General features: G+C 61.0%; 1 protein-coding gene across 2 annotated transcripts in view; it reads right to left on the bottom strand.

The window, feature by feature from the left end:
• AP2B1 (adaptor related protein complex 2 subunit beta 1) overlaps positions 1-26,803 on the bottom strand; it is a 49,362-nt gene that overhangs the window by 5,877 nt on the left and 16,682 nt on the right. For both annotated transcript variants that reach the window (XM_044456078.1, XM_044456079.1), the window contains exons 6-19: positions 24,072-24,262; positions 23,187-23,408; positions 22,252-22,372; positions 21,826-21,921; positions 18,611-18,726; positions 18,115-18,280; positions 17,423-17,521; positions 14,420-14,679; positions 13,296-13,488; positions 10,150-10,191; positions 7,835-7,981; positions 6,041-6,186; positions 5,089-5,218; positions 825-909 (exon numbers count right to left, since the gene is read on the bottom strand). In XM_044456078.1, the coding sequence (XP_044312013.1) occupies positions 825-909; positions 5,089-5,218; positions 6,041-6,186; positions 7,835-7,981; positions 10,150-10,191; positions 13,296-13,488; positions 14,420-14,679; positions 17,423-17,521; positions 18,115-18,280; positions 18,611-18,726; positions 21,826-21,921; positions 22,252-22,372; positions 23,187-23,408; positions 24,072-24,262 (2,014 nt within the window). The remainder of the gene's footprint in view (positions 1-824; positions 910-5,088; positions 5,219-6,040; positions 6,187-7,834; positions 7,982-10,149; positions 10,192-13,295; positions 13,489-14,419; positions 14,680-17,422; positions 17,522-18,114; positions 18,281-18,610; positions 18,727-21,825; positions 21,922-22,251; positions 22,373-23,186; positions 23,409-24,071; positions 24,263-26,803) is intronic.

The following is a 26,803-nucleotide window of genomic DNA, read 5'->3' as shown; positions in this document are numbered from 1 at the left end:
GCCGTTGCTCCTGCCGGCTCGGCTCAGTGGACGCACGGGGGGGCGGGGGGGGGGCGGGCAGGAGGCCGTGCCTACCAGGCAGCACTGGGCAATTGGTCTCCGGAGGCGCTTTGGCAGAGGCCGGGCAGCCGCTTCCCAGGGAAGCCCGTGCGTGGCACTGAGACGCCCTGCCTGGCGGGGGCTTTCCCAGCTCCAGGGCCCTCCGTCTGGGCACATGCAAATCCTGACCCGGGAGCCTCTGGAGGCCAGGGAAGAACCCACTGGAGCTCTGCCTGAGAGGACTACTTGCGAGGAGCAGAAAAGTGGCCGGGCGTAAAAACAAGGGGGGTGCAATTTGTGGGGAAGGGAAGGCAAAAGACGCTTGCGCTCCACCTCCCCCCCTTCCTCCCCACACCTCTGCCTGGAGATGTGCTTTGTGCTGAGGCCAGCTTGCCCTTCCAAAGACTGATTCCACCGAGAGCGGGGAGGGCTCAACTCCAAATTAAGACTTCCCCAACGCAAGCCCAAACCTCTACTTTCTCATGCTCCTTTTGGGAAGAGGGGGAGGAAGCCCGCTTTGGAGCATAATCTGGAAACTTTTCAAATATAAACTGCAGGAAAATCAGCGAAGGGAGCGCTCAGAAATCAGCAGGGGCTGAAAGTCCGGCGCAACGCTGGACACGGCACCGGTGCAGCCCCCGCCTCCCCAGCAGTTCCCCCTTCTCCGTGGCGGGCGCCTGGCTGCTCTTCCCCGCCCATCCAGCCAACCCAGCCTTTGGCCCGAAGCGTCTGGCCCAGACCGTGCCCGCCGCAGGCCGGGGCGAGGCTGCCGGGGCCCCGCTCACCCATTTTGCCGTCTTCGACGAAGAGCGCGTGGAGAGGGATGAGGCAGCTGAAGTAGAAGACGTCGATGTTGTTCTTCACGGCCACCTGCCCGGGAAGAGGGGGGAGAGCAGAAGGGGGTGGGCTCCGGGTTGCCCACAATCATGCGCTGCGCAAGAGCCGCTCTGGCGTTCTGTGGAGCGGCTTCCGGGGAGCAGAAGTGCCCTGTGCTGCACGCCGAGAGCCAGCGAGTGGGAAAAGCCCGTCAACCTACACCTGGACGCCAATTTTGCTGTGAGCTGCCCCGAGGCTTTGTTGCGGTGGGGGCGGCATAGAAACGCTTTGAATAAAATAAATAAATAAATTTAACCTTGAGCAGCCGTGAGTTAATCGACCCATCAGCTGCCACTACATGTGAGCGGCACATGACATGCCCATGGTGGGCATGTCGTGAGCAGAGCTGGCTGGAGCGGAGGTCAGACCAGATGGCCCAGGAGACCCCTTCTGACTCTCTCTGCTTCTGTGTTCCATGAGGAATGCTTCCAGCTTTGGCATCAACAGTCTAGGGCGGCTGCCCCTTCGAAAGCTCTTTGAACAAACTGAGCAGAAAAGGGCCGCGGACTTTTTAAGCCACCCCAGAGAACTGCAATTATCTTCAGAGCTTTGCAGCCCTTTCACTGCTCACCTGACGAACCTCCAGGGAAACTCTACAACCCACCCAGAGAGGGAATCCAAAGCTCTCCCTTAAGGACTGGCCTAATGGGCTGGCACGGTGTTCAGCTGCAGAAGTGCAATGAGCGGCGTTCTGGGGTGACTACTTGAGGAAGCACACGTAAAGAGCCCGTAGAATGGCCTGTAGCCCCAATCCACCTGTCGGGGGCTACGGTGGCAAAGGGGGCTGCTGACAGCCGTGTCCAGCCTTGGTCCAGATGGTGCCCCCAGAGAAGGGCCTGGGGGCGCCGTCCAAGCTTTTCAAAACATGTCCTGCCTTAAAAAAGAAAAATGCACGTACGGCATGCATTCCGCCTTCCCATACTGGTGCCCTTCTCCAGAGAGATAAAGAGATCGAACGCCACGTGGAAACAGGGCGACAGTGCAATCGCCGAGGAAGGCTTCCTGAAGTAACGACGTTCTCAGAGGCACCAGAAGCAGCTCCATGCTGGCTCCTGCTGGACCTCCAGAGGCAGGCAGCTCTGCAGAAACGGAGCCACCACACTGAAGACCCTTCTCCAGGAGAGGTCCAGCTGGGTCCATGCAGGAGCATCCCAGTAATATAAATATAGGCCACACCTGTATGTCCAGGAGTTAGACGTACCTCACTGTTTCTCGGCCCCACCTCCACCCCTTGCCACCTGCTCACCTCCTCACTGCCACCCGCGGGATTTGCCAGCGCTCCGCCCCTTTGCCAGCTGGCCTGCCTCCCTCCGAGACTCCGGCCGGCCTCTGCGCCCGCTCCCGAGCTGCCACACCCCCGAGCAGCCCTTCGGCGGCTAGCCACAGCCTCCACGGAAGCCATTTTGCGGCAGTGCCCACGGCTGTTCCCCAAAGGTGCCCAGGGGTTAGAAAGGTGGCAGACCCCCACTGTAAATACCCCTCCCCTGAGCAGTTTGTGAGCGTGATGCGGAGGAACGGACCCCAGGGACCTGATGTTTTTAGATACTTCATGACTGAACCAGCCATCCCTGACCTGGTGCTCTTCCGATGAGCTGTACCCCGAGTCCCAGCACTCTTCACCACTGGCCGGGGCCAATGGGAGCTCATGACCATAGTGTGCACAAGACTGGGGACTGGGGCAGCTGCGGCACCACCGTTATTCATTAGATTTCTATACTGCCCGTAGCCAGAACTCTCTGGGTGATTTACAACAGGTATAAAAACAAACAAACAAAATGCAACAAATAAAAACATGAACAAGCATTAAAAATTAGCTGAAAAACACACGAAACATTAAAAACATTTTCGAAACATGAAAAGCGAATACAAAGACCCGGTCAAGAAGGCAAGCAGGGCTCCGGGAGAGTTGTGCCAGGCCCTGCATGGGATGCTGGGAAATGCCGCCAGGTGTGAGAAGTGCCAGCGCTTCCACCTCAACCCAAGAAGAATTATGGGCAGGTGTTTCCCGAGCTGCCAAATCGCAGCGGCCCGTGCAGGGCTGGCTTGTCAGCCTGTGGGATGCTCCGGAAGAGACTTTCGGGCCGCCTGCCTGGCTCTGTGGGATATGAACTCCAAAGCACAGCCTGAAGGCTCAGGTGCCTCGGTCAGAGACAGCCTCGGTCAGCAACCAGCTTCCGTGTCGTTGTTTGAAAACAGGGAGTAGGAAGGAGGAACCCGCCCTTTCCGTCTCCTGAGACATCTCTCCAGGCATGTCAGGAATTAATCAGCGCGTCCCGTTGATTCCATTCTCTGCAGCTGCCAGGAGAAGCCTGGAATGCCCAGAAGGAACTTCCTGCTTCCCAAGGGGAAAGGGGTGCACCCCTCCAATCTCGGGGGCTGGTGCCCTCCTTCAAGCCTTCTGTCAGCTATGCAGACGTGGGCAGAAAAAGTGCAAAGGAAAACGGAACAGAGGGGCTGCTTGCATGGATTCGGCCCCTGCCGCCCCCGTCACTGGCTTGTGGAGCCAGGAGCCCCCGGCCAGTCGACGCTCCCCCACCAAGCACCCGAATGCACCTCTTTGCCTCTCCCTGCTCCACTCCCCACTCCAATGGCCGCATGCCCTGTGCCTCTTCTCCTGCCTGGGGGGCAGAACTCCAGGGCTCCATGGCACTCCCAGGCTGCCCACCCCGCTTCCCACACCCACCGAGAGGTTCCCTGCTGCCAGCCACTGCCCCCAGGGCTCGATGTCGGGCAGCAACAGCCTCATGCTGAAAGAGGCCGGAGTTCCTGGAAGCCAGTCCCACGACTCGATACGAGTCGAGTCGGAAGAGTCCGTCAAGACGCTCATGAGCAGCGTGTGGGCCAAAAGCCAAGCTCTGCTAACGCAGATGTGGACTGAGCCACGGAGGGGCCTGAAGAACCTTGCAAGGAGAAGCACCATGGTCCCCTCGGAGCCGGCTTCTCCGAGGGATGGCGGCTGGGGCGGAAAAAGCCTTGCGAATGCACCACCAGAGCGAAAGGCTTTCCACGGGGGACGGCAAGCAGCAAGAGAGGCGCAGTGGGTCAGAGCACAGGACTGGGACGCAGGGGGTCCGGGTGCCAGTCCCTGCTCAGCCACGGAGCTCACTGGGTCAGCCACATGCTCTCAGCCAGGCCTACCTCACAGGGCTGTTGTTGTGGGGAAACAACTGAGATCAGCAGGAGAAGGATGCAAGCCTTTCTGGGTTCACTGGGGGAAATTAGGATATAAATCTAATAAATAATTAAATGAAATACTCCTGAGAACAAGCTGGCAATCCCTCACTGCACCTGTCCAGCTGTCCCCAAACAGGCCCCCTCCCCAGGTTTTGGACTGCAGCTCTGGTCAACACGGACGGTAAGGCAGGGGGGTGCCGCCCACAACATGTGGCAGGAAAGCAACCGGCCACTGCTGAAGCAACACCTGTACCTCCACCTCCACTGCAGTGCGCAGGGCCGTCAGCGCTGTGAGAAGGCGGGAGGAAGGTGGGCAGGGACCAGCGGAAGGGCTTCCCTCGTGCCGCCGAGAGAGAGCACCCGCCGTGCGGAGCCGCTCCTCGGAAGGCCCCTCTGGGCTGCCATCCGTTTCCCCGCCTTGGGCTGACAGCCCTGAAAAGCGGGCAGGCAACGCTCTTTGCGACTTGCCCTCCTCCGGCCGCGTTCTTTGGGGCACCCTGCCAGACACGGCGGGCCATCTCGCTGCAGGAGGGCCTGCCCTCTATGGGGGGGAAGCCCCCAGCCCCCCGGCGGCCACTCCCCACACCCTTCCTCTTTGCTTGCACTGGCCTGCCCTGCTGGGAGCCGCGGTCCTTCCACCACCTGCGACGAGTGCTTGCTCGGCAAGAACCGCAGGGCGATGGCGCCAGAGCCGACCAAGGACCCACCGGCCACAGCCGCTACGATGCCCCGATCCAGCGGCCGCCGCCACCCGGCAGCCATGAAATCCGTGATGTGGAACCCGCCTCCTGCCAAACCACTTCGCAAGGTTAAGCCCCAGGTGTTCAGAAAGAGGCGGCGGGGGACGCCCCTCTGTGCCAGGAATCCTCGTTTGAAGCGCCGGGTGCCAAAAAGGCTCCCGGACTGAGCCGCACCTGCTCCCAGTGATCCCGGGCCATTCCAGAACGCCGGCCTGGCCTGGCCTGGCCTGGCACACACGCCCGGCAGCAGAGATCATACCTGGAGGTTGTTGAGAGGTTCCATCTTCATGACTGGCCCCAGGGTGTTGAGCGGAAGGGACACGTCAATGCTCTGGTTGGGCATCAGAGGAGTGTGGATGGCCAGCGGGGTGCTGGGGATGACGCCGAAGCTGCAGCGGGAGGGAAGCGGACGGCTTGGCAAGGAAGCCTAACTTTTTGCAGAACGGGAACAGGACATGGGAGCCCCACTTCTGAAACAGCCACGCAGATCCCCCACAGAAACAGGGAGTCCAGCACCACTCCCTCCCACATCTGGAGTAGAGTTTGTTCTTCCGCTTTGCAGACGAATTTGCAAACTTCAGTCACTTCTGATCAAAGCATGAACCCAAAGCCCCCCTCCTAGCCCCCCTCTCCAGGCCCAGCATTCAACCACAGCTCACCGGTGGTGCATCAGAACCCATGGGCTATTTAACCCCCAAATAATCCAGCGGCTGGGTTTGTATGATGTGGCAACGCCCCCCCGACCCTGGGAAGGGGGGCCCTATGAGGCCCAGTCCTTGGCCCAGGACGGAGGGGGCGGGAGAAATGAGCTGCCCAGTCAGGCTGCCTTTCCTGCTCCTGCCCTCCCACCCTCAAATGGCAAGAGCCCCCCAGTAGTGCCAGCCCAAGGCTTTACTGGAAGGGGGCAGACGGGCTGTTCCTGCCTCGGGTTTGACTCTGTGCTGGGGCAATTCTGGCAGAAGGCGATTTCCCACTGCTCTGCAATCCACGGAGTTTCCCTGAAGGGAACTGCACTTCCAGGACTGTCTTCAGTTCCGTAAGGAAAGAGGGAAGGGACCAGCTCAGGACGGCTGGCGCAGAAGCAACCGCCCTTAACCGGCACGGAAATGCGCAGAAACGGAGGGAGGAAGAGGCTCCCGCGAGGGCGTCCAGCGGCGACCCGGAGCACGGAGACCGGCGGCGCGATGAGGACGGCCCGGCCGACGCCTCACCTGTTCTTGTTGAACTGGATGGCGAAGTCGCTCATGTGCTGCAGGGCCTTGTTGGTGAAGTTCATCTCCATGTAGATGTGGCCCTGCCTGTGGCTGAAGGTGCCCGAGATCTCCAGGCCTTTGGCCTTCACGGCCGGCAGCCAGACCTGCGAGGCCATCGAGAAACGGCGGTCAGCGCCAGCGGGCGGGCAGCAGGCGCCCGGAGCGGCCCTCGCGAGAGGCCTCCCCTGGGCAAAGGCAGAGCGGCACGAGGCGGCGGGGCGCGCGATCCTGCCTCGCTGCTGCGACGGCCGGCGACGCACTGTGTGTCGCACAGGCAGCATTAACCCACAGGCGCTCGGCCGAGTCAGGCAGCTGCAGCCGCGGAGAGCTGGGCCTGGGGAGCTCAGCGCGCCGCTCCAGCCAGACTCCTGCTGCAGCGGGACGGCCTGGGTGCCAGGCCACCTCTGGACAGGGGCCCCGCACCCTTTTGCTCCTGGGCCCTCACCTGCGTGCAGGTGGGCCACTCAGAACAGCCCTCCCCAGGGACCAAGGAATGCGGGCAGGACTGTCCAGGGGGTGGGCCCTTAATGGCTGCCAGTACAATCCATTTGGAAAGGACGGAGAAAGCAGCGAAGGGCCCCCGCCCCACGCCCTTGGCACCAGCCACGTCTTGGACACGGGTGCCCCGTAGCAGCCGAGCTCGTTTGAACCTTCCTCAGAGCTGGCCCCACGGAGGATGGGCGCTGTGACGTCGCCGAGCAGAGCCTTTGGGGTCAGCAGGCACAACTGGAAGTGCCACTGGCGCTCTCCCTAAGTGACCGGCATGCAGGAGGGTGTCTAGACAAAGCCACAACACACCAACGAGTCCCTAAACACGAGAGGGTGAGGCTAAAGGAAAAAGCGGCTCGCCCGAGTCCAAGGCAGAGGGGGGAACCTGAGCTCCAAGCTTCGGGACTGCTCGTCAGAACCACTCTGCGGCACTCCCCGCCCACAGGCCTTCTGCTAAGGTTGCTAAAGGAGCACCTCAGAGCACATGAAAATCAGGCGAGACGTGTCCGGTGGACCCTGACTGCAAGGGAATGGGAAAATCAGCCACCGAGGCACGGACACCGCAGCAAACGGGCCCTGGCCAGCTTCCCCAGCTGCCCTCCCCAGATCCGGCCAGCGCCGCCTCCTGGCCTGCGCCCTGGTCTGAAGCGAACGCAAGGGAGAAGTGCCAGGAACGCGCAGCCGCTTCTCACCCTCTACAGCAAACACTCTGCACTGCGTGAAGGCTCCAATAAGCGGCTGAGAAGCCAGTGGCACCAAGGGCAGCCTCGAGTTTGCTGGCATGTGCATGTTGCACAGGGAAACAGAACAAGCGAACAAAAAGATGAAGGATATTTGCGTGAAACGCCTGAAGCTCACCCATGGACCGTGTGCTGTCTGAGTGACGATTTCTGCAAAACCTGCCAAATGCTGTAACTTGGCCAAACTGTATGGTTTTGGCAAATTTCCTTCATGTTTAAAAAGCCCAAAGGGAACCATGGCTTGTCTTAGAGATGGAAATCCATGGAAAATGCCCGGATTCATCCCTCACTCATGCTCCAAAGTACATACCTACGGGCACGGAATGGGCTTCCTCGGGAGGTGGTTGAGGCCCCATCGGGGAGGGCTGGATGTCCACATGGTGGGCATGTTGTGAGTGGAGCTGGCAGGAGCCAGGGGTCAGACTAGATGGCCCGGGAGACCCCTTCTGATCTGCTCTGTTTCTAACCCATCAGGCGACCCATTCAAAAGGTGAGGTGAGGGGGCCACAATACTGGCACCTACCGATTTGGGAGCCACGAAACCGCCAGGAGCCATGCCTATGCCGGAGGAGAGCTCGAAGAGGTCATTCAGCCCACTGCTGACCACGGCTGGCGTGGGCGAAGGGGCAAAGGTTGCAGGCACTGATGACGGGATGAAGGTTTGCCCCACCTGAAAGCAGACATGGGGGAAGGAACGCGTTTCAACGGGCCGTGCTAAGCAAGGGCCCTCTGGTTGGATCCACTGCAAACCCAGCCTGGAGCTCCTGTGCAGGAGCCTCCTGAATGGTCAAGGGAGCCTGCAGCCTCGGCCTGCCAGCGGGCCCTGCGGGTTCCCCCCACACTCAAGGCCCGTCAGTGGTGCTGCGTGGTCCCCCGTGAGGCGGCCGGACCATCCTCCGGGCTCTTCATGTTTGCGTGCGAGCATTTCAGAGCGCAGTGCAGCGTTCCTGGATAAATTCATCCTGGCATTCTCCCCCAGCGGAAAACCAGGTAGCCACGCACTGAAAGAAGCCAACGCCGGGGACCAGAACTGCCGGAGCACACGGCACAGTCTCAGATCAGGATGACGCACTGGCCAGTGCAGCCCAGTATGGCCCCCACAGATTCCGGGGGGGGAGCTTTCCCAGCCGGGCCACGCACTGGGAGATGACTGGGTCCGAATGCTGGGCCTTCAGCCGGCGCAGCAGGGTTCTGCCGCCCACTTCGGTGTCTCGCACCTTTCAGCTTGGCAGGTGCAGGTGGGGCTCGTGAGAGGGGCACGCGCCTTCCCCCAGACAAGCATGGTCCGGGCTTCGGTGCCAGACGGAGCAGCCCCTGCCAGGGCAGCAGCGAGCGCCTTCGCAACACTGTGCTGGCCCTTCTGTCCCACCCACCAAAGCGCTTTTGCAATGGCTATTCAGCCCAAAACCTCTGAGCCGTGGGGGTGAAGACGGCAAGAAGCAGCTGCACCCTCTCCAGAGGGATCGGACGCCCCCAGCCTCTCGACTTGAATTCCTCCTTAGCTGCAGGTGGCTTTTCAGACAGCTCTGCTTATGCCGAGCACCACGGTGCAAGCGGGAGGAGAGCGGGTGCCGGGCAAGGCCAGAACGCGCGGCAAGGACAGACCCTCCTCAGCTGGGGATGCTCGGCCTGCCCCACGCCCAGGGGCCGAGCAGCCCCTGGGCGTGGAAGTCCCAGCCCAGCCGGCTCTCAAGACCCTCCGGAGCAGAAGGGGCCCGACGCACACGGCAACATTCAGCCCTGGGGGATGAGTGCGGGGCCATGCTGAGGAGAGCGGCAACTCGCAGGGGGCTGTCTTTGCTGGAAGGGGTGGGGGGCACCCACACGGCCACCTCACTGGCCACATGGGCATGGAAGCACAGCCTTGCCCAATCATGCTGGGGCTGCAGTTCCCACAGCTGGTCCACCTGGAGGGCACCAGTTTGGGGGAGGCGGGGGGGGGGCCGACAGCCCCAGCTGAGTCGAGGGTACGCCCATGGGGAACAGCCGTGCCGTGGAGCGGCCCCCGGTGTCCTCCCAGGGGTCCCTGGATCAGCCACGGCTGTCTGCAGAAGAGGCTGCATATAGAACTCTACCTAGAACCTGGGGCGGGGGGGGGGGGTCTCCAGTCAGCAGGTGATAAATTACAGCGCAAGCTTGTTCCCCGAGGAGAGAAGGTGCATTGGGCTGCTCCCCTCAAGCTGGGACTGCCTTCAGAGGCCCCCTACGTGGGAACCACAGGCACCCCCCAGCCCCTCCGCAGGGTGAGTTTGAGATCGAGGGCCTCCCGTCTATATGCCTTGCAACTCTGGGGGGGTGGGGCAGGCTGGGGGATCTATGGGTGCTGCCAAGCTCCGGACGGAGCCAGACCAGGTCCTGCGAGGCCCGAAGCCGAAGCCTAACCTGAGCGAAACAGAGCCGTGATTCCCAGGTATGGGAAGAGGTGGGCAGGGAGACCTGTCCCGTTCTCAGAAAGCAGCTGCTGAACCATGCCTGCTCTCAGAACTGGGGGAGCAGTGGGTGAGCCAGCCCCCCGCCCCCAAGGCTCCGGCACTTTGTGCTGCGCCCGAGTGACCCTCAGCATGCTTCCTACCAGGATGCGTTTCCTCCCAGTGCTCAGCAACAGACCACGCACAGCCTTCAGGGCGCCCCGCTTCAAAGGATGCCCACCTTGGCCTGCCCGGAAGGCAAGATGGGCAGGCCAACCGGCCGCCTTCTCTGGCACCCGACTGACCCAGACAGCCGGCCCTGCCTGGGGACCGGTGACCACCTCAGCTGCCCGGGCAAGAAGCACTCCAGAAACATTACTGTTCTTTCCAAAATGCTGAGAGAGCGCAAAACTGAACGGAAGGCACTTACTGCTGGGCTGCCTCCAATTCCCCCGCCAAGGTCACTGCCAAGCTGCAAGAGAGAGAGGGGAGAGGGGAGGGGAGGGGGGGAGCGATTGAGAGAGGTGAGGTGAGGAAAGCAAGGGCCCGCTTCAGCGGAGAGGCCCGCAGCCAGAGGACAGGGGGCGCGCGCTTCTCGAGCGGCGCCGCACTTGCTTGCCCACCCCTGCACCAGCGGCCCAGGCGAGAGTCGCCCCAGTGAGGACAGATTGCGGCAAGCCCGAAATCCCAATAAAGCCCAGCAGGGGTGGGAAGCCCAACTGGGAGAGGCAGAAGGTTCCCCGTGTGCACCGACCGACAGCGGAGCTTGGCAGCCCTGAGTAAAGCTTCCTCCTGGGACACCCGCATTCCAAAGCAACAGAATTAAAAGGCACGGCGCTTTCGGCCCATCCAAACCGCTTCCAGGGGTGGTTTTGCACCCGCTGCCGTTCCCGCTCCACTGTGCGCTGACCTTTCCGGGCAGCGGGACAAGGGCCACGCGACGGGACGGCGACTGGACTCGTGACCCCCCCGCGGGGCCTCGCTGAGCCTCGGCCTCGGCCCTGCAATGAGCCACCTTTTGTGGCCAGCTGGCCCACAGCGTGCTTGCCCACGTGCCCACACTCCACCCCGGCAAGAACGAGGAGGGAGAGGCTGCAAATGGGCAGGAGGAGAGGGGCCTCAGAGCACCTGTGGGGGGTCTAGACGAAGCTGTGACCCAGGGCTGGCTGGGATACTTAGCGACAGCATGGCCTCTGCAGCGGCACGTGGGGTGGGAGCTGAAAAGTCCACCCTCGAGGGCACCCTTCCCTTCCAGGCTCTGCTAAGAATTTCTCCCCGCTCAGCCATCCCGGAAAAACAGCTCTGTTGTGCTTTACCACTGGTGCTTCTTGGGAAGACAAACCTCCACGCAGAGGGGCTGGCAACGGAGGGAGAGCAAAAGCGCAAGGAAAATCCACATTTCCCCCCACAAGGGGAAGGATTTGGCAGCTGAATTCGGGGTGAGAATGAAAGTGATGCGAAAATCTATCCCTCCCAAGGAGCAAACCCCCCAGAAACCTTCGTCTTTGATGCTCGATAGCACTGAGAGAGAAGGGGCATGTGTACGTGACTTTTAAAGCCTGCAATTCTTGTGATCGAAGATTGGCTAAACGTCAAAACCCGGCCAGGCAGGCAAACACGTTGGCCTCCTCAACCCGGATGGTCAGAACGGCTTAAAAACCAAAAAGGCGAATCCATGCATTCGTCTGGCCTGCCAAATTCGCTCATGGGACAGAATCCGCCTGCCCTGGGTGTGGAACGGGGACTGCACTTCAGTGGGAACAACCCACACACCTGCGTCTACGCCGGGCACCTCCGGGGCAGGGCTCCCTTCCAGCCAGCCGCCCCAATCCTCTGGGTGGCTTGACCTGCTCTGCTGTGATTCAGACAAAACAGTCGCCCAGGTTCTGTGGCGCCACAGCAGCCCCCGAGTATGGGGGATCCTGCTGCCCGACCCCAGAGAGCGCCTGAGTCCGTCGATGCCGCATCTGTGACAGCCAACACTGGCTGGCAGGGGCACTTTGGGCAGGACTTCCTGGTGCCCCCCTAGGAAGGGCTCCTGCGGACGGGCCCAGGACCACTGTGAGCCCAGTGGCCATCTGGCCACAGAGCCGTGGCCTCTCGGCATGGCTCTGAAGTGGCCACGAAAGCAGCTGAATGTGGCCAAGCCCATAAGGCCATGTGGCATAGCCATCAGGGTCCATCCAGGACTCGGGAGACCCAGCCTCTGTGTAGGGCAAGCCATAACCTCCCCCAATTCCCTTAAGAGGACCCGTGGAAAGAAGGTAATTAAGCAGAATCCGGCTAAGTCCAAGCCTTCTCCAGAGCACCTCCTCCCTTTTCCCACCCAGGGGGACACCAAAAATCGAGATCAGAAATCTGAACAGCTCCCACACAACTTCCCATTTTTGACACCCAAATAGTGCTGCTGTATCTTTTCAGTTGTGCCTGCACAGCCATGAGGACTAGGAGCACTGTGTTACGTGTGTTCAGTGACCTCCAAGGGGTGAGACACAGGCATGGCAGCACCCCCCCCACCCGCTCCTCTGTCCAGTGCAGGGAGGCCCGACCTCCCGGCTCTCCTGGGCCACGTGCCGGGCTGGGGGCACAAAGCTCCAGCATGTTTTCGCTAGCAGCTCTTAACCGCTGGGCCATTTTGGGGACGCAGACGTGGGGCAGAGGCAGGGAACCACCGAACGAGGCCCTGAACAGCTTGGGTCCAGGACACCTGGAGGACGCCTCCTTCCCTATGTGACCCCCTCCCCGCCCGAGACCGCAGGCGGAGGTCCTGCTCCGGGAGCCCTCCTTGAAGGAAGTAAGAGGGTGGCTACCCGAAGAAGGGCCTTTTCGGTGGTGGCGCCCCAACCTTGGAACACGCTCCCCAGGGAGCGTCGCCTGGTGCCATTTCGGAGTCAGGCAAAGACCTTTTGATTTCCCCAATATTTTAACAGTCAATTGGTTTTAACTTTGATTTGTTCATTATTTGTTGGATGCAGTGTCTTGGGTTTTTTTCTTGTATGTGATTGTTTTGTTTTTTGTTTCTTGTAAGGCTGTCCAGAGACTTTTAGTGTTTGACAGCATATACGAACTTTAAACAAGCAAACCAACGAGGGGCAGGGGGGGAGGGAAGGGGGCCACTCCTGCAGGGCTCCAGCGACATCCGTCCACCCCAAACCGTGGCCCAGGCATTACACGCCACCCTCGCACGACCGCTTGCTGCTTGCGGAGACTAAGACGCGCCACCGTTGCGCGCTGCTGGGGAGAGGTGGGCGTGCCGATGTTGATGGCAGCCAAAGATCTGCTGCCAGGCCAAGCGCCAGCCTGCCTGCAGCTGGCCGGGGTGTGCAGTAACAAGCAGGGCGGGGGGAGCAGAAATCTCCGGGCCGGCCTGCTGCGTTCCGGGCGAAACAGAGCGGGCAGCACGTCCGGTGCCAGGCCCTCCCATCTCTGGCTTCCCCTTGCGCCGGGACGGGGAAGGGAATCCCGAAGCCTGGATTCTGGTTGTGCGTGGCCAGCAAAGAGTCGGGGCCACGGACCCCGCGGCCGGAGCAGCTCGCGCCAGCAGCCCTCCCGCTGACGTGGAAGCGCTCCACTCACCAGGCTGTCCAGGCCCCCTCCCAGGAGATCCACGGCGCCCATCTGCATGGAGGAGACCTGGGGCACGTTCATTGGCGGGCCGAGGTCGAGGTTCAAGAGGTCGCCTAGGAGGTCCCCCTGGGACGGGATCACCTGCGGCTGCTCCAGGCCCTGCGCGGCCGCGGTCCCCACGGGGCTGTCTCCGGTGTCGGTGCTGCACGAAAAAGGGGCAGCGGCAAAGCGCTGAACCGGCGGCCTCCCGAGGAGAGGGCCGCGCGACTCACACGGCCCTCTCCAGCGAGCACCTTGGCCGAACTCTGCCCTGCCCGCGTCCGGCGGCCTGCCATGCTGTGGGCGACACACGGGAGGGCCAGGGCCTGCCCCCGGCCCTGTAGAGGGACTCGCTCCCCCCTTGTCGTTCCCCACCCCTTTGCCCGAGCATGGGGGTCATTTTGGCACACACACCTGCAGGTGGCCATTGCTGGGCTTTCCTGATTAGGTGTAAGCGGCAGGGCAGAGCGTGTTTTTTTTTTTTAAATCTGAGGAGCATGAGCAAAAGACTTTTAATTAAAAAATACACCGGGAGGTTTTGCTCCCTTTTCTTAGGTTTGCGGATTTCCTGCCAGATCTTTCCCCCAGAAAGCCTCCCACACAAGCACACCAGGTTGGTGGCACATGGCGGGCGTCTACTCCGAGGATGGAGCTCCCACAGCCCGAATCACCTCATTAAAGTGATGCACCAAAATGAAGAAGGAGAAGGCGGAAATTCAGCAAGATTTAACGAAACGGTGATATTAACAGGGGCCGTTTATACGCAGCCGCGTTGCTGGGCTCTGCCAAGCAGCTTTGCAAGAACGCGGCCGGTGGCGTGTCAAGCAGCCGCCTCCAAATGTGCTGCAGCCCGGACGGGCTGAGCCTGGCTGGAGGACCCGGACTGCTGCCGCCATGCTAGAACAGAGGGACAAGAGCCCGCACGGCCATTTCTTCCTCTGCCCTCCGCATCATTTTTTCCTTTTGTGACATTTCTCTTTTTAGACAAGGCAGCTGTGTTTTACTGATTAGAAGGCAGCTGCTCCAGGAGTCCCTCGTGGCTGAGGGAAGGGCAAGAACGGCTGGAGCCAGGGGGCTGCGCCCGACTGACGTACCTTCCGTGGTGGATGGGCAGGTGCTTGCGATGGATCCCGTGGCTGCCCTCCACGAAGGCATTGGGGGGCTTGTGGTAGACGGAGGCCAAGGAGCCGATGTGGCAGATGAGCTCATCCAGGAGCGTGGGCTCGATCAGGTCCGTCTCCTCCGAGATCAGAGGCTTCTCTGACAGGACCACCTCCTTGGCGGTGACGGGGTCCGTGGAAAGGAGGCGCCAGTAGATGTAGCCACGGTCACGCAGGTCAGGATTGTCAGAATCCTACAGGCCAGCCACACACACACACACACACAGGCAGAAGCACAGGACTTCCCGTCAGCAGTGCCTCGCGGTTCTCCCCATCTGGCTTTTCCAGGAGGCCTCGCCCCCCATGGAGCCTGCCACCCCAAGCGGCCTCAGACTGAGTCCAGCAAGCCCTCGGGCTGGGGGCCCGCGGGATGTCCGGGGCCCTTGTTCCCTGCTCTCTGTCCTGCTTCCTGGCCGCCATGAGCCCGGCCTCCTGGGGAACCCGGCAAGTGCTCGCAGGGGCCTCCGCCGGGAGCAGGGCCCATGCCCAAGTGGCGTCCCTCCGCCGTGCGCCTTGCAGCCCCTCCGCTCCGGCGGCAGAGGACTGGCCGCTACACAGCCAGGGGCTCTGGGCACGTCCACAGCGCCCCTTGCGGCTCCGCTCACTTCCGACGCAAGGGCCATGCTTGCTGGCGAGAAGACGGGCCGGCGGCAGCAAGCCGCCGAGAGCGACCCACGCTGGATGTCATCAGCCCCACGTCGCCCGCTGCCAGCCAGAGCAGCCCAGCCTCCCCCAGTCTGGCCCAGTCGCCAGGGGGATCAGCCTCAGGGCCTGCGTGAGAGCAGGCAGGGAAGGCGAACTGTGCCAGACTGAAGCCCCGCAAGAGCTTCTGGGGCGGGGGGAGTGGTCCTTGGGGCTCCACAAGCCCATCCGCAACCTGGGTGCTGTGGGCAAGCTTGCAAAACGGCGACTGGGTGTGTGCGTGCGGGGGGGCGGGGGGCTTCCTTATCCGTAAAATGGTGGTCTCGGTGGATCTGGCTGGTCACACGACCCTCATTTTACTGGAGGTCACAGGGAGACACAAAGGGGAAAGGAAGCGATTCACCCAAGGCAGGGCGGGGGCTGAGCTACAAAAGCCCCCCAAAGCCCCTGTTTTCTGCTCCAGGACCTATTCCACACAAGGTAGGCCGATAAGACTCAGTGACCAGCAATGCCGCGTGAGACAGAAAGCGGGCACAAGCTCCAAATGCCAGCGGCGTCTTTGTTTAATCTAATAAAAGGTCGGGGGGTCAGGGCACGCAGCAGGTAGCGGGCAGGGAGAGCCCACCCTAGAAATGCCCAAGCTCCTTGGGGCAAGGACCACCTACCCACCTGCAGAAATGCTCTCCCTTTTCAATGTGGGTGGCTGCAACTCAAAGCGCTTCACGACCTGAGAGGCAACCAGGTGTGCCCCCTGCACCCGAGGGCTGGGACGGGCTTCGGTCTAAGCTTGCGTGGGACTGTGTCGTGAGGGCTACCGCATAAGGTAACGGCCCTGCCATGCAAAAACGTCCACACACTGGTGCGTGAGGAACCTGGTTTGGGGGTGGGAATCCGTTGCACTTCCACAGCTTGGCCTCCCAGTCTCTGGCCTGCTTTCTCTTTGCGCTAAGTTGAAAGGCTGTCACAAAGAGGCAGGCCAGGGTCCTTCGAGACGCAGGAAAATGAGAAAGGGTCCAACGGAGGGGGGCAAAAATGACCCGGGGTTTGGAAACACTGCCCTGTGAGGAGAGACTGAGGGAACTGGGCCCGTTCAGCCTTGAGAAGAGAAGGCTGAGGGGGGACATGAGACCCCTCTATAAGGACCTCAAAGGCTGCCACAAAGAGGAGGGTCAAGATCTCTTCTTGCTGACGCCAGAGGGCAGGACACAGAATAGTCAGTTCAAGTTGTGACAACGCAGATTCAGGCTGGGCATCAGGAGAAGCTTCCTCACGGTCAGAGCAATACGGCAGTGGGACCGGCTGCCCGGAGAGGTGGGGGGCTCCCCCACGCTGGAGACGTCCAAGACGAAACCGGGCAGCCCTCTGAGAGGGGCGGCTCAACTGAGATTCCTGCACCAGCAGGGGCTGGACCCGATGGTCTCCTTGGCCCTTTCCAGCTCTCCTTCTCTCTGATTCTACGAAGCTTACCTCCCGCCGAGCATTTGCCTGGATGTCTGGTAGGAAGCAAGCCCAAGAGAGCCCGCAAGGCAGCCACTGTGGTTGTGCGCTCCGCAGAGCTGTGTGCCCTTTGCACAAAGAAGGGGCTCGCTGGCGTCCCCGGACTTGACCCTGGCTCGGCCTGCTTCCTGGCCAGGGCTGGGTGCAGGAAGGGGTCTGGCAAGCATGAGGACCGGATCCTGGCTGGGTCCACAGGCCTCGCCTCCTCCCCCTCCTCCTCCTCCTCACCCTTCACACGCTGCAGAGGGCAGACTCTGCCAAGGAGCGCCAAGTGCTTGCAGAGACAACGGAAGGTGGGAGGGAGAGGAGCAGCTGAGGAGCAGGGAGGAGCGTGCAGGTGAGGGCAGGCGGCGCCACCAGAGCGTGCGTCAGTGCCAGAGGGCAGACGCAGCGGCTCGTTCGAAGGCCTCACGCCGCGGATGCCGCCTCCCACACGGGAAGCCTCTGGGCCGCTCTCCACCTTCAGGTGTCCAACTGTCCAACAGACAACCCCACAGATCCGAAATGACACGCGTCCGTGCCCCGTGCACCAGGAGAGACCCCGGAGAGAGGCCTCGTACAGCCTACCAACCCGTTTGCAAGGCGTTTCGTGGAACCGCAGCCAAGCAGGTCAGGCGGCCCACACTCCTCCGTCCCCAGTGGCCAGACAGGTGTTGATTTCACGGAACTCGCGCTAGTTTAACCCTCGTGGGCGCCTAAAGCACCCTTCCCCAACACGATGCAGTGGCTGGCCTGCAGCTCCCATTTTCCCCAGCCAACCAGCAGCCTCCTCAAGTCAGGGCCAGGCACGCGCCTTACCTGGGTGGCGAGGCTCAAGACCTGCTGGACCAGCTCCTGCGTTTCGGACGGCTTCTTCAGGAACAGCTTCACAATGGCAGTCAGGAGGGTGAGCTGCACCTGGAGCGTGGAGGGGGGGGAGGACAAGGGACAAGGGAGGGGGCTCGCAGGAGCTCTTGGGGGCCACATTTCGGCCTTCTGGAGTATGAAGCTCAACACCCCCTGGTTTACCCCCAGTTGGCTGCAGGTCACTGTACAGGAATCACCCCGATCTTTTTCTGACCCCGAATCTCATTCCCAGGAGCTGCTGCCATTTTGCACCCTTGAGATGCATCTGGAGAGACCAGGGGAGGAAACCTTCTGACAACCTTATTCAGGGTTCGTTTGACATGTGACCCAGCAAACTGCAGGTTGTTTTGGGAAACCCCAAGCTGCTTGTTTCACTCCTCCTTCGCCTGCGTCCCTAGCCCTAGCCTCAGCCCCTTGGCACTTCAGTGGCTCTGTCAGGCCAGCGTGCAGAGCGCCTGCATTTCTCTTGCCTGTTTTTGCTCACCATATCTGGGGCCTGCTGAGAGCCCACGAACAATCCCTGCTTCTGGGTTCACATGCAGCAACGGTCTGTCACTGGGACGTGAACTCGGTTTGCCTGAACCCTGGGCGGCCTCATTTGCTTCTCCAAAGCACCGAGTGACACTCTGGAGGAGGGAAGGTACCTGGGTGCTTTCGTCATGGAAGCCTTCCAGAAAGCTCTCCAGGAGCTCATCTGCGTTGTCGATCCTTTCGGCGTATTCCCCCACGATCCAAATCATGGCCGCTCGGGCATCCGGCTCGTCTAAGGAGTCGAGGTTCTCGCACAGCGTGGCAATGATGCTCTCGTACCTGATTCACCGAGGCAGAGTTGAAAGCAGAGCTTAACACGGCGGATCGTGGCCACGTCCAGTGGGAGGCTCTGCCAGGTTCCTCTGGTCCAGACCGGAGTCGAGGCACGCGTCTCCTCCCTCCTCTTGCCTCCTTCCTGCACACCGGGCCCCCGAACAAAAGCACTGCACTCTGCTGCCGGCAGAGCGAGGGAGAAAGAACGACTGCAGCTCCGGCGCGCAGATCCCAGCTCTCCAGCGGAACCGCTCCTCTGACCCACTCCCGGAGCGAGCGAGAGGGCTTTCCGTACGGACACGGCAGGGACGCCCCGCTCCCCGAAGCAGCACTTACTTGTTGGGATACTTGCGGAAGATGTCCCGGATGACCACGATGGCCTCCTGGACGACGTAGTTGACCTTGGTCTGGATGAGGTCCAGGAGGGTGCTCACGCAGCGCTCGGCCGATTGCTGCCAGGGAAGAGGCAGGCGGTCACCCCGCTCCCGAAGCCGCCCTGGGCCCAGTGGAGCAACGTCGATGCGCCCGCCCAAAGCCACCCAGGCCGTCTCCGCCAGCGCTAGAGAATGCCAGGACCCCAAGAGGGCCCACGCTGCGTCGCCACAGGAGGCGGTGTTCTGGAAACCCAGGGGTGGGCAACTTCCAGGCCGTGCTCAGGCCCGTCTGCTGGGGGAGTGCCCCGCCGCCATTTCCCTTCCCTGGGCGCGATCCCATGGCCCCCCCACCACGGCAGAAGTCACAGGGGAGGTGCCCGGTGTGGCTCCCACTCTAGGAATCCCGGACTCCCTGCTGTGCAGCTGCCACGGATCTGCTACTAGGGCGGTGTGAGGAACCCGCCTTTGGGGGAGCCCATCGGATTCCCGGGCTCGGCTCCCCAGCGGCCCAGAGTCTGGGCTCCTGGCCAGCGCACCTGGCACGTGAGCCCCACGTGGTCTGTAAGCAGCAGCTCTCGTCCGAGTGCTGCGACCGAGCAAAGGCGGCTGGCTGCGAGGGGCTTGTCAGGGAAGCCGTCCCCGCAGGCAGCGGCCTCTTCCACGCCACCTCTTGGCAGCTGCCGCGGACGGGGAGGAAGGCTGCCGGCTGCACAGGCAGGAGTCCGTGGGCATCTGTGGACTGATCCTCAGTTCGGCTCGCTTCGCAAGACCGGGCTAAGCAGAAGGGGAAGCCCGCAAAGGCTAGGAGGAACGGATTCTGACTGGGTTTGTCCCACACCGGAGCCCCGCTCAGTCACAGAGCCCTTGTGCTGCACGCCGAGGCGGCCTGGCAGTGCCAACCATACCAGACTAGATGGAATCAGGTCCGACTCCGACTCCTTTAAACCAGACCATGACCCGAAACCAGGAGGAGTGGCCTCTGACTTGATTGTCTCAGGGGATACCTGGAGCTCAGTGGCAGGGCAGGTGCTCTGTGAGCCAAACATTCCAGGCTCGATCCCCAGCATCTCTGCCTAGGGCTGGGAAAGTCTGTGGGACCACTTGCCTGGATTCCAAGTGGCAGAGCTTCTCGAGGAGGCCTGCCTGCGTGCTTTCACCCCTTACACACGCTAACCTTTTTTACTGCAGGCGTTGAGCAAGAGAGGCCCCTGCAAGTCCCGGGTTTTGGAGCACGGGGCCTCACGCTCCCACCACCTCTGCTGCCCGCCAAGCCCTTGACGTGAAGCGGGCCAGCTGGGCAGCAGGAGAGCCCCGCCACTTGGAAGGCTCCCGCTTCCCCTAGCCGCTCGTCAGCCTCGACTCTTTTCGCCAGAGTAAGGGTCCTTGGAGGCTGGCTGAGCAGGACACACGCAGCACTTCACACGCCTCCTGGGAGAAAAGGGGAAGATGCCGCGTAACACGGGAAAGATTCTCGGCTGAGGCAGTGTGCGCCTGCTGTCCTGGCCCCACCGTGTCAATTCAGCACAGCAGGGTCCCCAAAGAGTACAACGCCCCTTCCGGTTCTGGACTGTCTTCCAAAACAGTCCTCCAGACCTGCTGGACTGCAACGCTGATGATACCCAGCTCCACCTCTCGTTTTCCACTAATCCAGGTGAGGCAGTGGCTGTGCTGAACCGGTGCCTGGCCGAGGTAATGGAATGGATGAGGGCCAATAAACTGAAACTCAATCCAGACAAGACGGAGGTCCTGTTGGTTGGCGGATCGGGTTTCGGAGAGGGTGGATTTGACCTGGTCCTGAATGGTGCAACACTCCCTCTTAGGGACAACGTCCGCAGCTTAGGAGTTCTCCTCGACCCGGAGCTTTCTTTGGAAGCTCAGGTGACAGCAGTGGCGAGGAACGCCTTCCTTCAGCTTCGGCTGATTAATCAGCTGCGCCCCTACCTGGAGTACGACTGCCTGGCGACGGTGACACACGCGCTGGTGACTTCCCGCCTAGACTTCTGTAACGCACTTTACATGGGGCTTCCCCTGAAGACGGTCCGAACACTTCAATTGGTGCAAAATAGAGCTGCCAGGCTGCTGACGGGGACGGGGCGTTATGCTCACATGACTCCAGTCCTCTGTCAGCTTCACTGGCTTCCCATTGAAGCCCAGGCCCAATTCAAGGTGTTGATTATGACCTATAAAGCCCTAAACGGCTTGGGTCCTGGCTACCTGAACGAGCGCTTACGTCCATATATGCCCGACCGCCCTTTGAGATCTGCGGGAGAGGCCCTTCTCCGGGAACCCTCCATGAAAGAAATTAGGAGAGTAAGTACTCGGAGGAGGGCTTTCTCTGCGGTGGCGCCCAACCTATGGAATTCACTCCCCAAAGAGGTCTGCCTGGCACCGTCGTTACTGGTTTTTCGGTGCCAGGTAAAGACCTTTTCATTTAAACATCATTTTAATTGTTAAAATATATGATCTGGCCAGGGCAACTTCTTCTTCCTTCTCTTTTCTCCTCCTATATTATTTATTTACTTATTTTATACTGTTATTTTTAATTTTATATTATTATGTTTGAAACTCAGTGTATTTTTTGTTATTTTTGTATTTAATGGTAATTTATTATGTTCTATTGTATTTCAATGTATTTTATTGTGTTGTAAGCCGCCCCGAGGCTTCGGCAAGGGGCGGCATAGAAATGTTATAATAACAACAACAACAACAACAACAACAACTCCCCTCATCCTTGGCCATAAGGCTGTTAACTTTTACAGTGCCAAATGCCTGGGTAAGGGGGAAACCAGCCTGCACAAGGAAACCAGCCAGTAATGTATTTGCTTTTCTCTTCCTGCCCTATCATTTTTCCTTTTGTGTCATGACTTGTAAGCCACCCCAAAAGCCTTTTTGGCTGAGAAATGGGTCAAGAAGGCTATCAACAAAGATGCACATGAAAGTCGCTGCTCGGAAAACTGCCAGGCACCCCATGCTGGTCCTAAACTGACGCTCCATCAGCCCCAGAGGTGAGATGCAACATCACAAACCGGGAAAGCCGAAAAAGGTGGGGCTCTGTGCTTAATGGTTTGGTGTGAATTTCCACCAAAACGAAGACCCTGCCAACACAGCCATGAAGACAGGGAAGGGTCACCTAGGCCAGGCAGAGTCACCTCAACGGAAATCAGCACTGGCACGCACCTCGACCTTAATGGCGCAGCGGCCGATGGCCCGCACAGCTTTGCGGACAAAGTCCACGTCGACTTCTGTGGCGTATTCCTTCAGCTCAGCCAAAACCTGGGAGAAACACAGAATTAAAAGAAAGGGAAGGAAGAAAAGATTAAATTTGGTGGCTCTAACACCGGCCATCCCCTCCCCAGAATGATGAACGGATGATGCTCTGCTCCAACAAAGGGGAATCAGTCTCCTCCTCCTCCTCCTCCTCCTCCTCCTCCTCCTCCAAGATTCTAGCCCTCAAGGATACAGGTGGCATTTCCGGAAGACACCCATGAAACACCCCATTACACGGTGAATGGGGAAGAAATGTTCGTATAATACGGACTGTGCCTCCCAGGCCGCGCATCTTGCAGCTCCCGAACACACGCACGGAGGGGGGCCGTGGCTAACCTGAGCGATGTTGGCCTGTGAGGCCAGGCGGATCATGATGTCCAGCTTCTCCAGTTTGACATAAATGGGGTCGTTGTACTTCACAAAGAACACCTTGATCTCCTGCTTCAGGATCTCCGGCCTGGGGAGGGCAGCGCATGCTCACACCGCGCCATCAGCCCCGGCAGCGCCCTCCGTTACAGCCAGGAGGAGCCCACCCGTCACCCTCCCTGCTGCACCTCTGAAGAACCCGCAGCCGCAGAAATCCCGGGACCGTCCAGCCGTCTGCCAGGGCTGCCTTACCTGAGCTGGAGCCCTTCAGATGGGTTGGGCCGGGAAGGCCCGCCCAAGGATGGGTGCTGTAGTCCAGCACTGAGGTGGCCGTGGGCGCATAGCCCCAGTGCTGGCAGTTGCCGCCTGACCCACGGGAAAGTTTACCCCAACCTGAGCCCTCCCCGGGGGGAGTCGGGCAACAGCTCCCAGAATCCCCCAGCATGGCATCAGCCGGAAATAGAAAAGCTCAGGTGAAGCGATCTGGGAGTTAACCTTTGGAGCGCGTCTGGCTAGGCGTGAATCCAGATGTGCAGAGGATCCGGAAAGCGCCAACTTTGGCACAGCACCCGCTCCTCCCTGGAGAAGGGCTGCCGTTTCAGGGAGGGGAGGCCGGCCCACCCAAACCCTGCTGGGTTTCCAGCACCAACCAGACGTAACTGAAGGGAATTGTGCCCCGTGCGGGTGGTGGCCCCTGGGGAACCCTCAGGATTCGAGGCCGGCCCAGGGCCCCATTTAGCTGTCCGGCTACTAGGCTGGGACTTGCCCTCTACTCCAGAAGGCTGCATGTGTGGGGTGAGCTATGGGTCCACCCAGCCCCGTCTCGTCACACGATCCCCCCTGCTGGGCGGCGGTTCCGCCCAAAGGCACTGCAGCCCCCGCCCGTCCCCGCCGGGCCGCCTGACCTCTTCTGGACGATGAGGTTGATGTTCCGCAGGGCGACGTACTGGACCTCGGGCTCCCCGGAGAGCAGGGTGACCAGCGGTGGGGCGAGCTTCTTCAGGAGCATGTGGTGGTAGTCCGAGTCGCGGGGGAGCAGCTCCAGGAACTTCATCAGCACCTTGACGGCCGAGAGCACCACGGCCGAGTTGGCGTGGGAGAGGCGGGGGGTCACTCGCTCGCAGATGCTGCCCAGGGGAGGAGAGGCGGTGGCTCAGGCCCTGGCCCTCCGCCAGGCCAGCGCCACCACCACTGCGGGGGGGGGGGGGGGCCGGGGGGGGGGGGGGGCCCCAGCCCCCCCCCCGGGCGGGCCCCCCCCCCGGGGGGGGGGGGGGGGGGTCTCGGCTGGAACGGGTGGCCCGAAGCAGCCCTCCCTGGACGCACTTCTCTCTGCAGGGGGCCACCCGTGCTCCCATATGTTCTGCCTTCCCCAGCCTCTCCCCCCAGAGCGGGGATCAGACTTTCTCAAAGCCCCTGGGGGTGCCAGAGAAGGCCCGTGCGCGGCTGGCTGCCGTGTGCTGGGGGAAAGGGAAACGGCGCGCGAGAAAGGTGGGAAATCGCGCCTGGCTGAGACTAGATCGGCCTCTGGTCTGAAAAACGCCCTCCACACGTGCTTTAGAAGGGAAAAAGGAAGGTGGAGATCTCATTCTCTCGCGGCCAGCGCCTGCTAGCAAAGCTCTCTTCCAGAGCCGTTTCGGCCTGCCCCACAAGACCGGCACGCCAGCGGCCGCTGAGAGGTCCTGCGACGAGCAGCTCTGCCGCACAGGAGGGGCCCCGTCCGCCTGCCAGACCTCGTGGTGAGCCCCCGGGGGAGCAGCGTTGTGCCTGCAGCAGAGGGCCAGCCGGGCTACCTTTGGGCCTCCCGGTCATCTTTCGGGTTGTAGTTGGACAGGCAGTCCAGGATGAAGATCTGGCCCCACTCGGTACATTCGTTCAGGGCGGTGAGCAGCTTGTTGATGTTCTGCGGGTTGAGGTCCAGCAGGTTGCTGTTGGGGTGAGACTCGCTGATCTCGGACAGGGCTGCCACCGCGTTGGCCACCACCTGCGGGGGGAAGAGGCGGCTCAGTGGCGGGCGCCCCCGGGGGCGCTGCAGGGGCCCGGCGCACGCTGGCAAGTCGGGCTGAGGACCAGAGCAGTCCAACCCAGGCTGTGCCACCTCTGGCTGCCGCGCATAGGGACGTCTCTCACGGCTCTGGGCTGCTGGCACAGCTGGAAGTTTGAGCGCGTGCTGCGAGCTCTCCCACGGATTTGCCATTATGGTGGGCGCAGCCAGGCACAAAACCCGGACTTCTCAGAATGCAACGCTGGTGCAACTCAAGGAGAATTAACTTGCCTGAGAACCTTCAAGGGAAAGGCGGGGGCTCAGCTCTGCAGCGCAAAATGGCTCCCTGGGACCCCGCGGGGCAGCTTTGCACAATCCCAGCCCCACCCCCAGTTTGCAAACCATTTTAAGAAAACATCAAAACCAAGAGAGGCAGGGAGCTGCCGAGAGAGGAGACCCCCGCACCAAACCAGGGGCAATCAGTCTTACCAGCCCCCCCACATGAGATGTGTCAGAGCCCAGCTTCCCATCAAAGGGTTTGGCATCCGAAGGTATTTGTCAGAAGACGTGCCTCTCTGAGCATGACCAGAGTCCCCTACCCATCACACACTCACACAGAAAGTACAGGGTATTCATAAGCATCCGTGAACAGAAGCGCAAAGCCACGTCCAAAAGACGGTTCTCATGCAAAAGAGTGATGGAACGAACTCTTGCATCTTCGGCAAGAAGAATGTCACGTAACAAGACCCTGCCCAGACTTTTCCCCAGTTTGGTGACTGCTAGATACTCTTGCACTACACCCCCCATCAGCCCCAGCCAGCAAGTAACCCCAAACATGGGGTCGTGAGCGAGTTAGGGGTGCCTTCTGCACCGGGCTGGACCGGAGGATTGAACCCTTTGCGGCCCAAGAGCTGAATTTCCTTCTTGGGGATGGGATCTGCGGAGCGGGTGGGATCAAAGGCAAAAGGGGAGGAAGCCACAGCACAAAGCACTTCCAGGCTAGTGGGGCCTGAATGTGCCTCCTGCCAGGCACGGATCCTCTGCTTTCCAAAGCAGGCAGGTGCAGAAGCTGGCGACGAGCCATCCCTGGCCGAGGGAGGCGTGGAAGAGGCTGCGACCACCGTGGGGGCACCAGAAGGTTCGAGTGGCCGACGGACAGGCCACCAGCCGCCCCAGGAGAGCACGTTTACCCCAGGAGAACAGGCAGGGTGGGTCAGCCATCAAACCAAGGCTTTGAAATAAAAATGAAATAAAAGCAGTGACAACCCCCAAAACAAAGCATTGGGCGTGTCCCAGGAGGGGGGCACTGGTTCCCAAGCCATTTCTTGTCCGCTACCGTGAAGAGCCAACGGGGGGTTGTGGACGGGGCATGCAGCCCCTCCCCCCCCCCGAGCCACCGAGACGGGCAGAATGCAGGGAGCGCGGGGCCTTGACGAGGGAGGTGGACGCGGCCTGCCCCCTCCACCAAGCGAAAAGGGAAGGGCCAGACCGGGCTGGGGACAGAGCGGCGGAGAAGCAGGCGCGGAGCAGGGCCACAGGGCAAGAGGAGCAATTAGGCTGCTTCGCTATCATCTGGGGCCAATTGGAAACGAAACCAAGGGTGGAATGTGGGCAATGGGGCAGCGTGCCCCGCCACGTGGCACACCGCATCTCCCGCCTCGCCTCCTGATACTTTCCGGGAGAGGAAGGGGGCTGCGGCTGGAGCAGGAGAGGCAGCGAATGCTGGCTGGCTGGACGCATGATCTGGAGGCAGGGAGCCTGGCCAGCATCGCCGGCTTGAAGAGGTTCTGGGGCCAAGCCACTGCTTCCCCGGGACCCGACAGGATCACCGGCCACCTGAGCAGACAGCAGTGGATCAGACAGGCCGTGGACCTGATCCAGTGCAGTGCCAGGACAGGGCCCACTCATCCTGCAGGGGAGTGTCAACCAGACCCTGGAATGGGTCCGGATCCGGACGTGGAGGAGGAGGCTCATCTGAGGAGGCAGGGCCAGAGCAGCACAGCGGGCAGCCGAGGAAGCCAGGGCCTTCCCAAGGCGGAGTGTGGGGAACTGGGGCGGCCGGCCGGCCCACGGGCGCAGCTCTGGTCAGAGGAGGAAGCCCAGTGCGCAGGAGCGTGCTGCTTGCAGAAGCCAGCTCTGTGCACAGGGAGCGGCCCTGGCCCGAGCGCTGGGGATTTCAGCTACAGGGACAGGAGCGCGCTAGACCGCTCACATCGGTTCAAAACCAACTTCCCACCGCGGTTGCATTACATGAATAGCCAAGCTCTATAAAAAGCCAACGCAGCCCGTTTCTTTTTTGTTAGTCATTTCTATGAAGGCTTGATCTGCAACCTACGGCCAGCAGCCAGATTGGCTGGCTCTGGGTTCAGCATAATACAAGCCTGTGATTAAAACACAGTCGTTGCATGTAACTCCTGGAAGAGAAGGCAGTTCCTGGGGCGATGCGGAGGTTGAGGCAAAGGAAATCAGGATCCTGGGCCCCAGCTGAGGGGGATAACCCTTCCCTCCACTCCAAACCCTGAAGAGTTGCTGTCGCAGCCT

This window comes from Varanus komodoensis, unplaced genomic scaffold (genome assembly GCF_004798865.1).
Source record: "Varanus komodoensis strain SLA01 unplaced genomic scaffold, ASM479886v1 scaffold81, whole genome shotgun sequence".
Classification (NCBI taxonomy): Eukaryota; Metazoa; Chordata; class Lepidosauria; order Squamata; family Varanidae; genus Varanus; species Varanus komodoensis.
The sequence above is the reverse complement of the archived record's forward strand: the minus strand, read 5'-3'. Positions and strand labels throughout refer to the sequence as shown.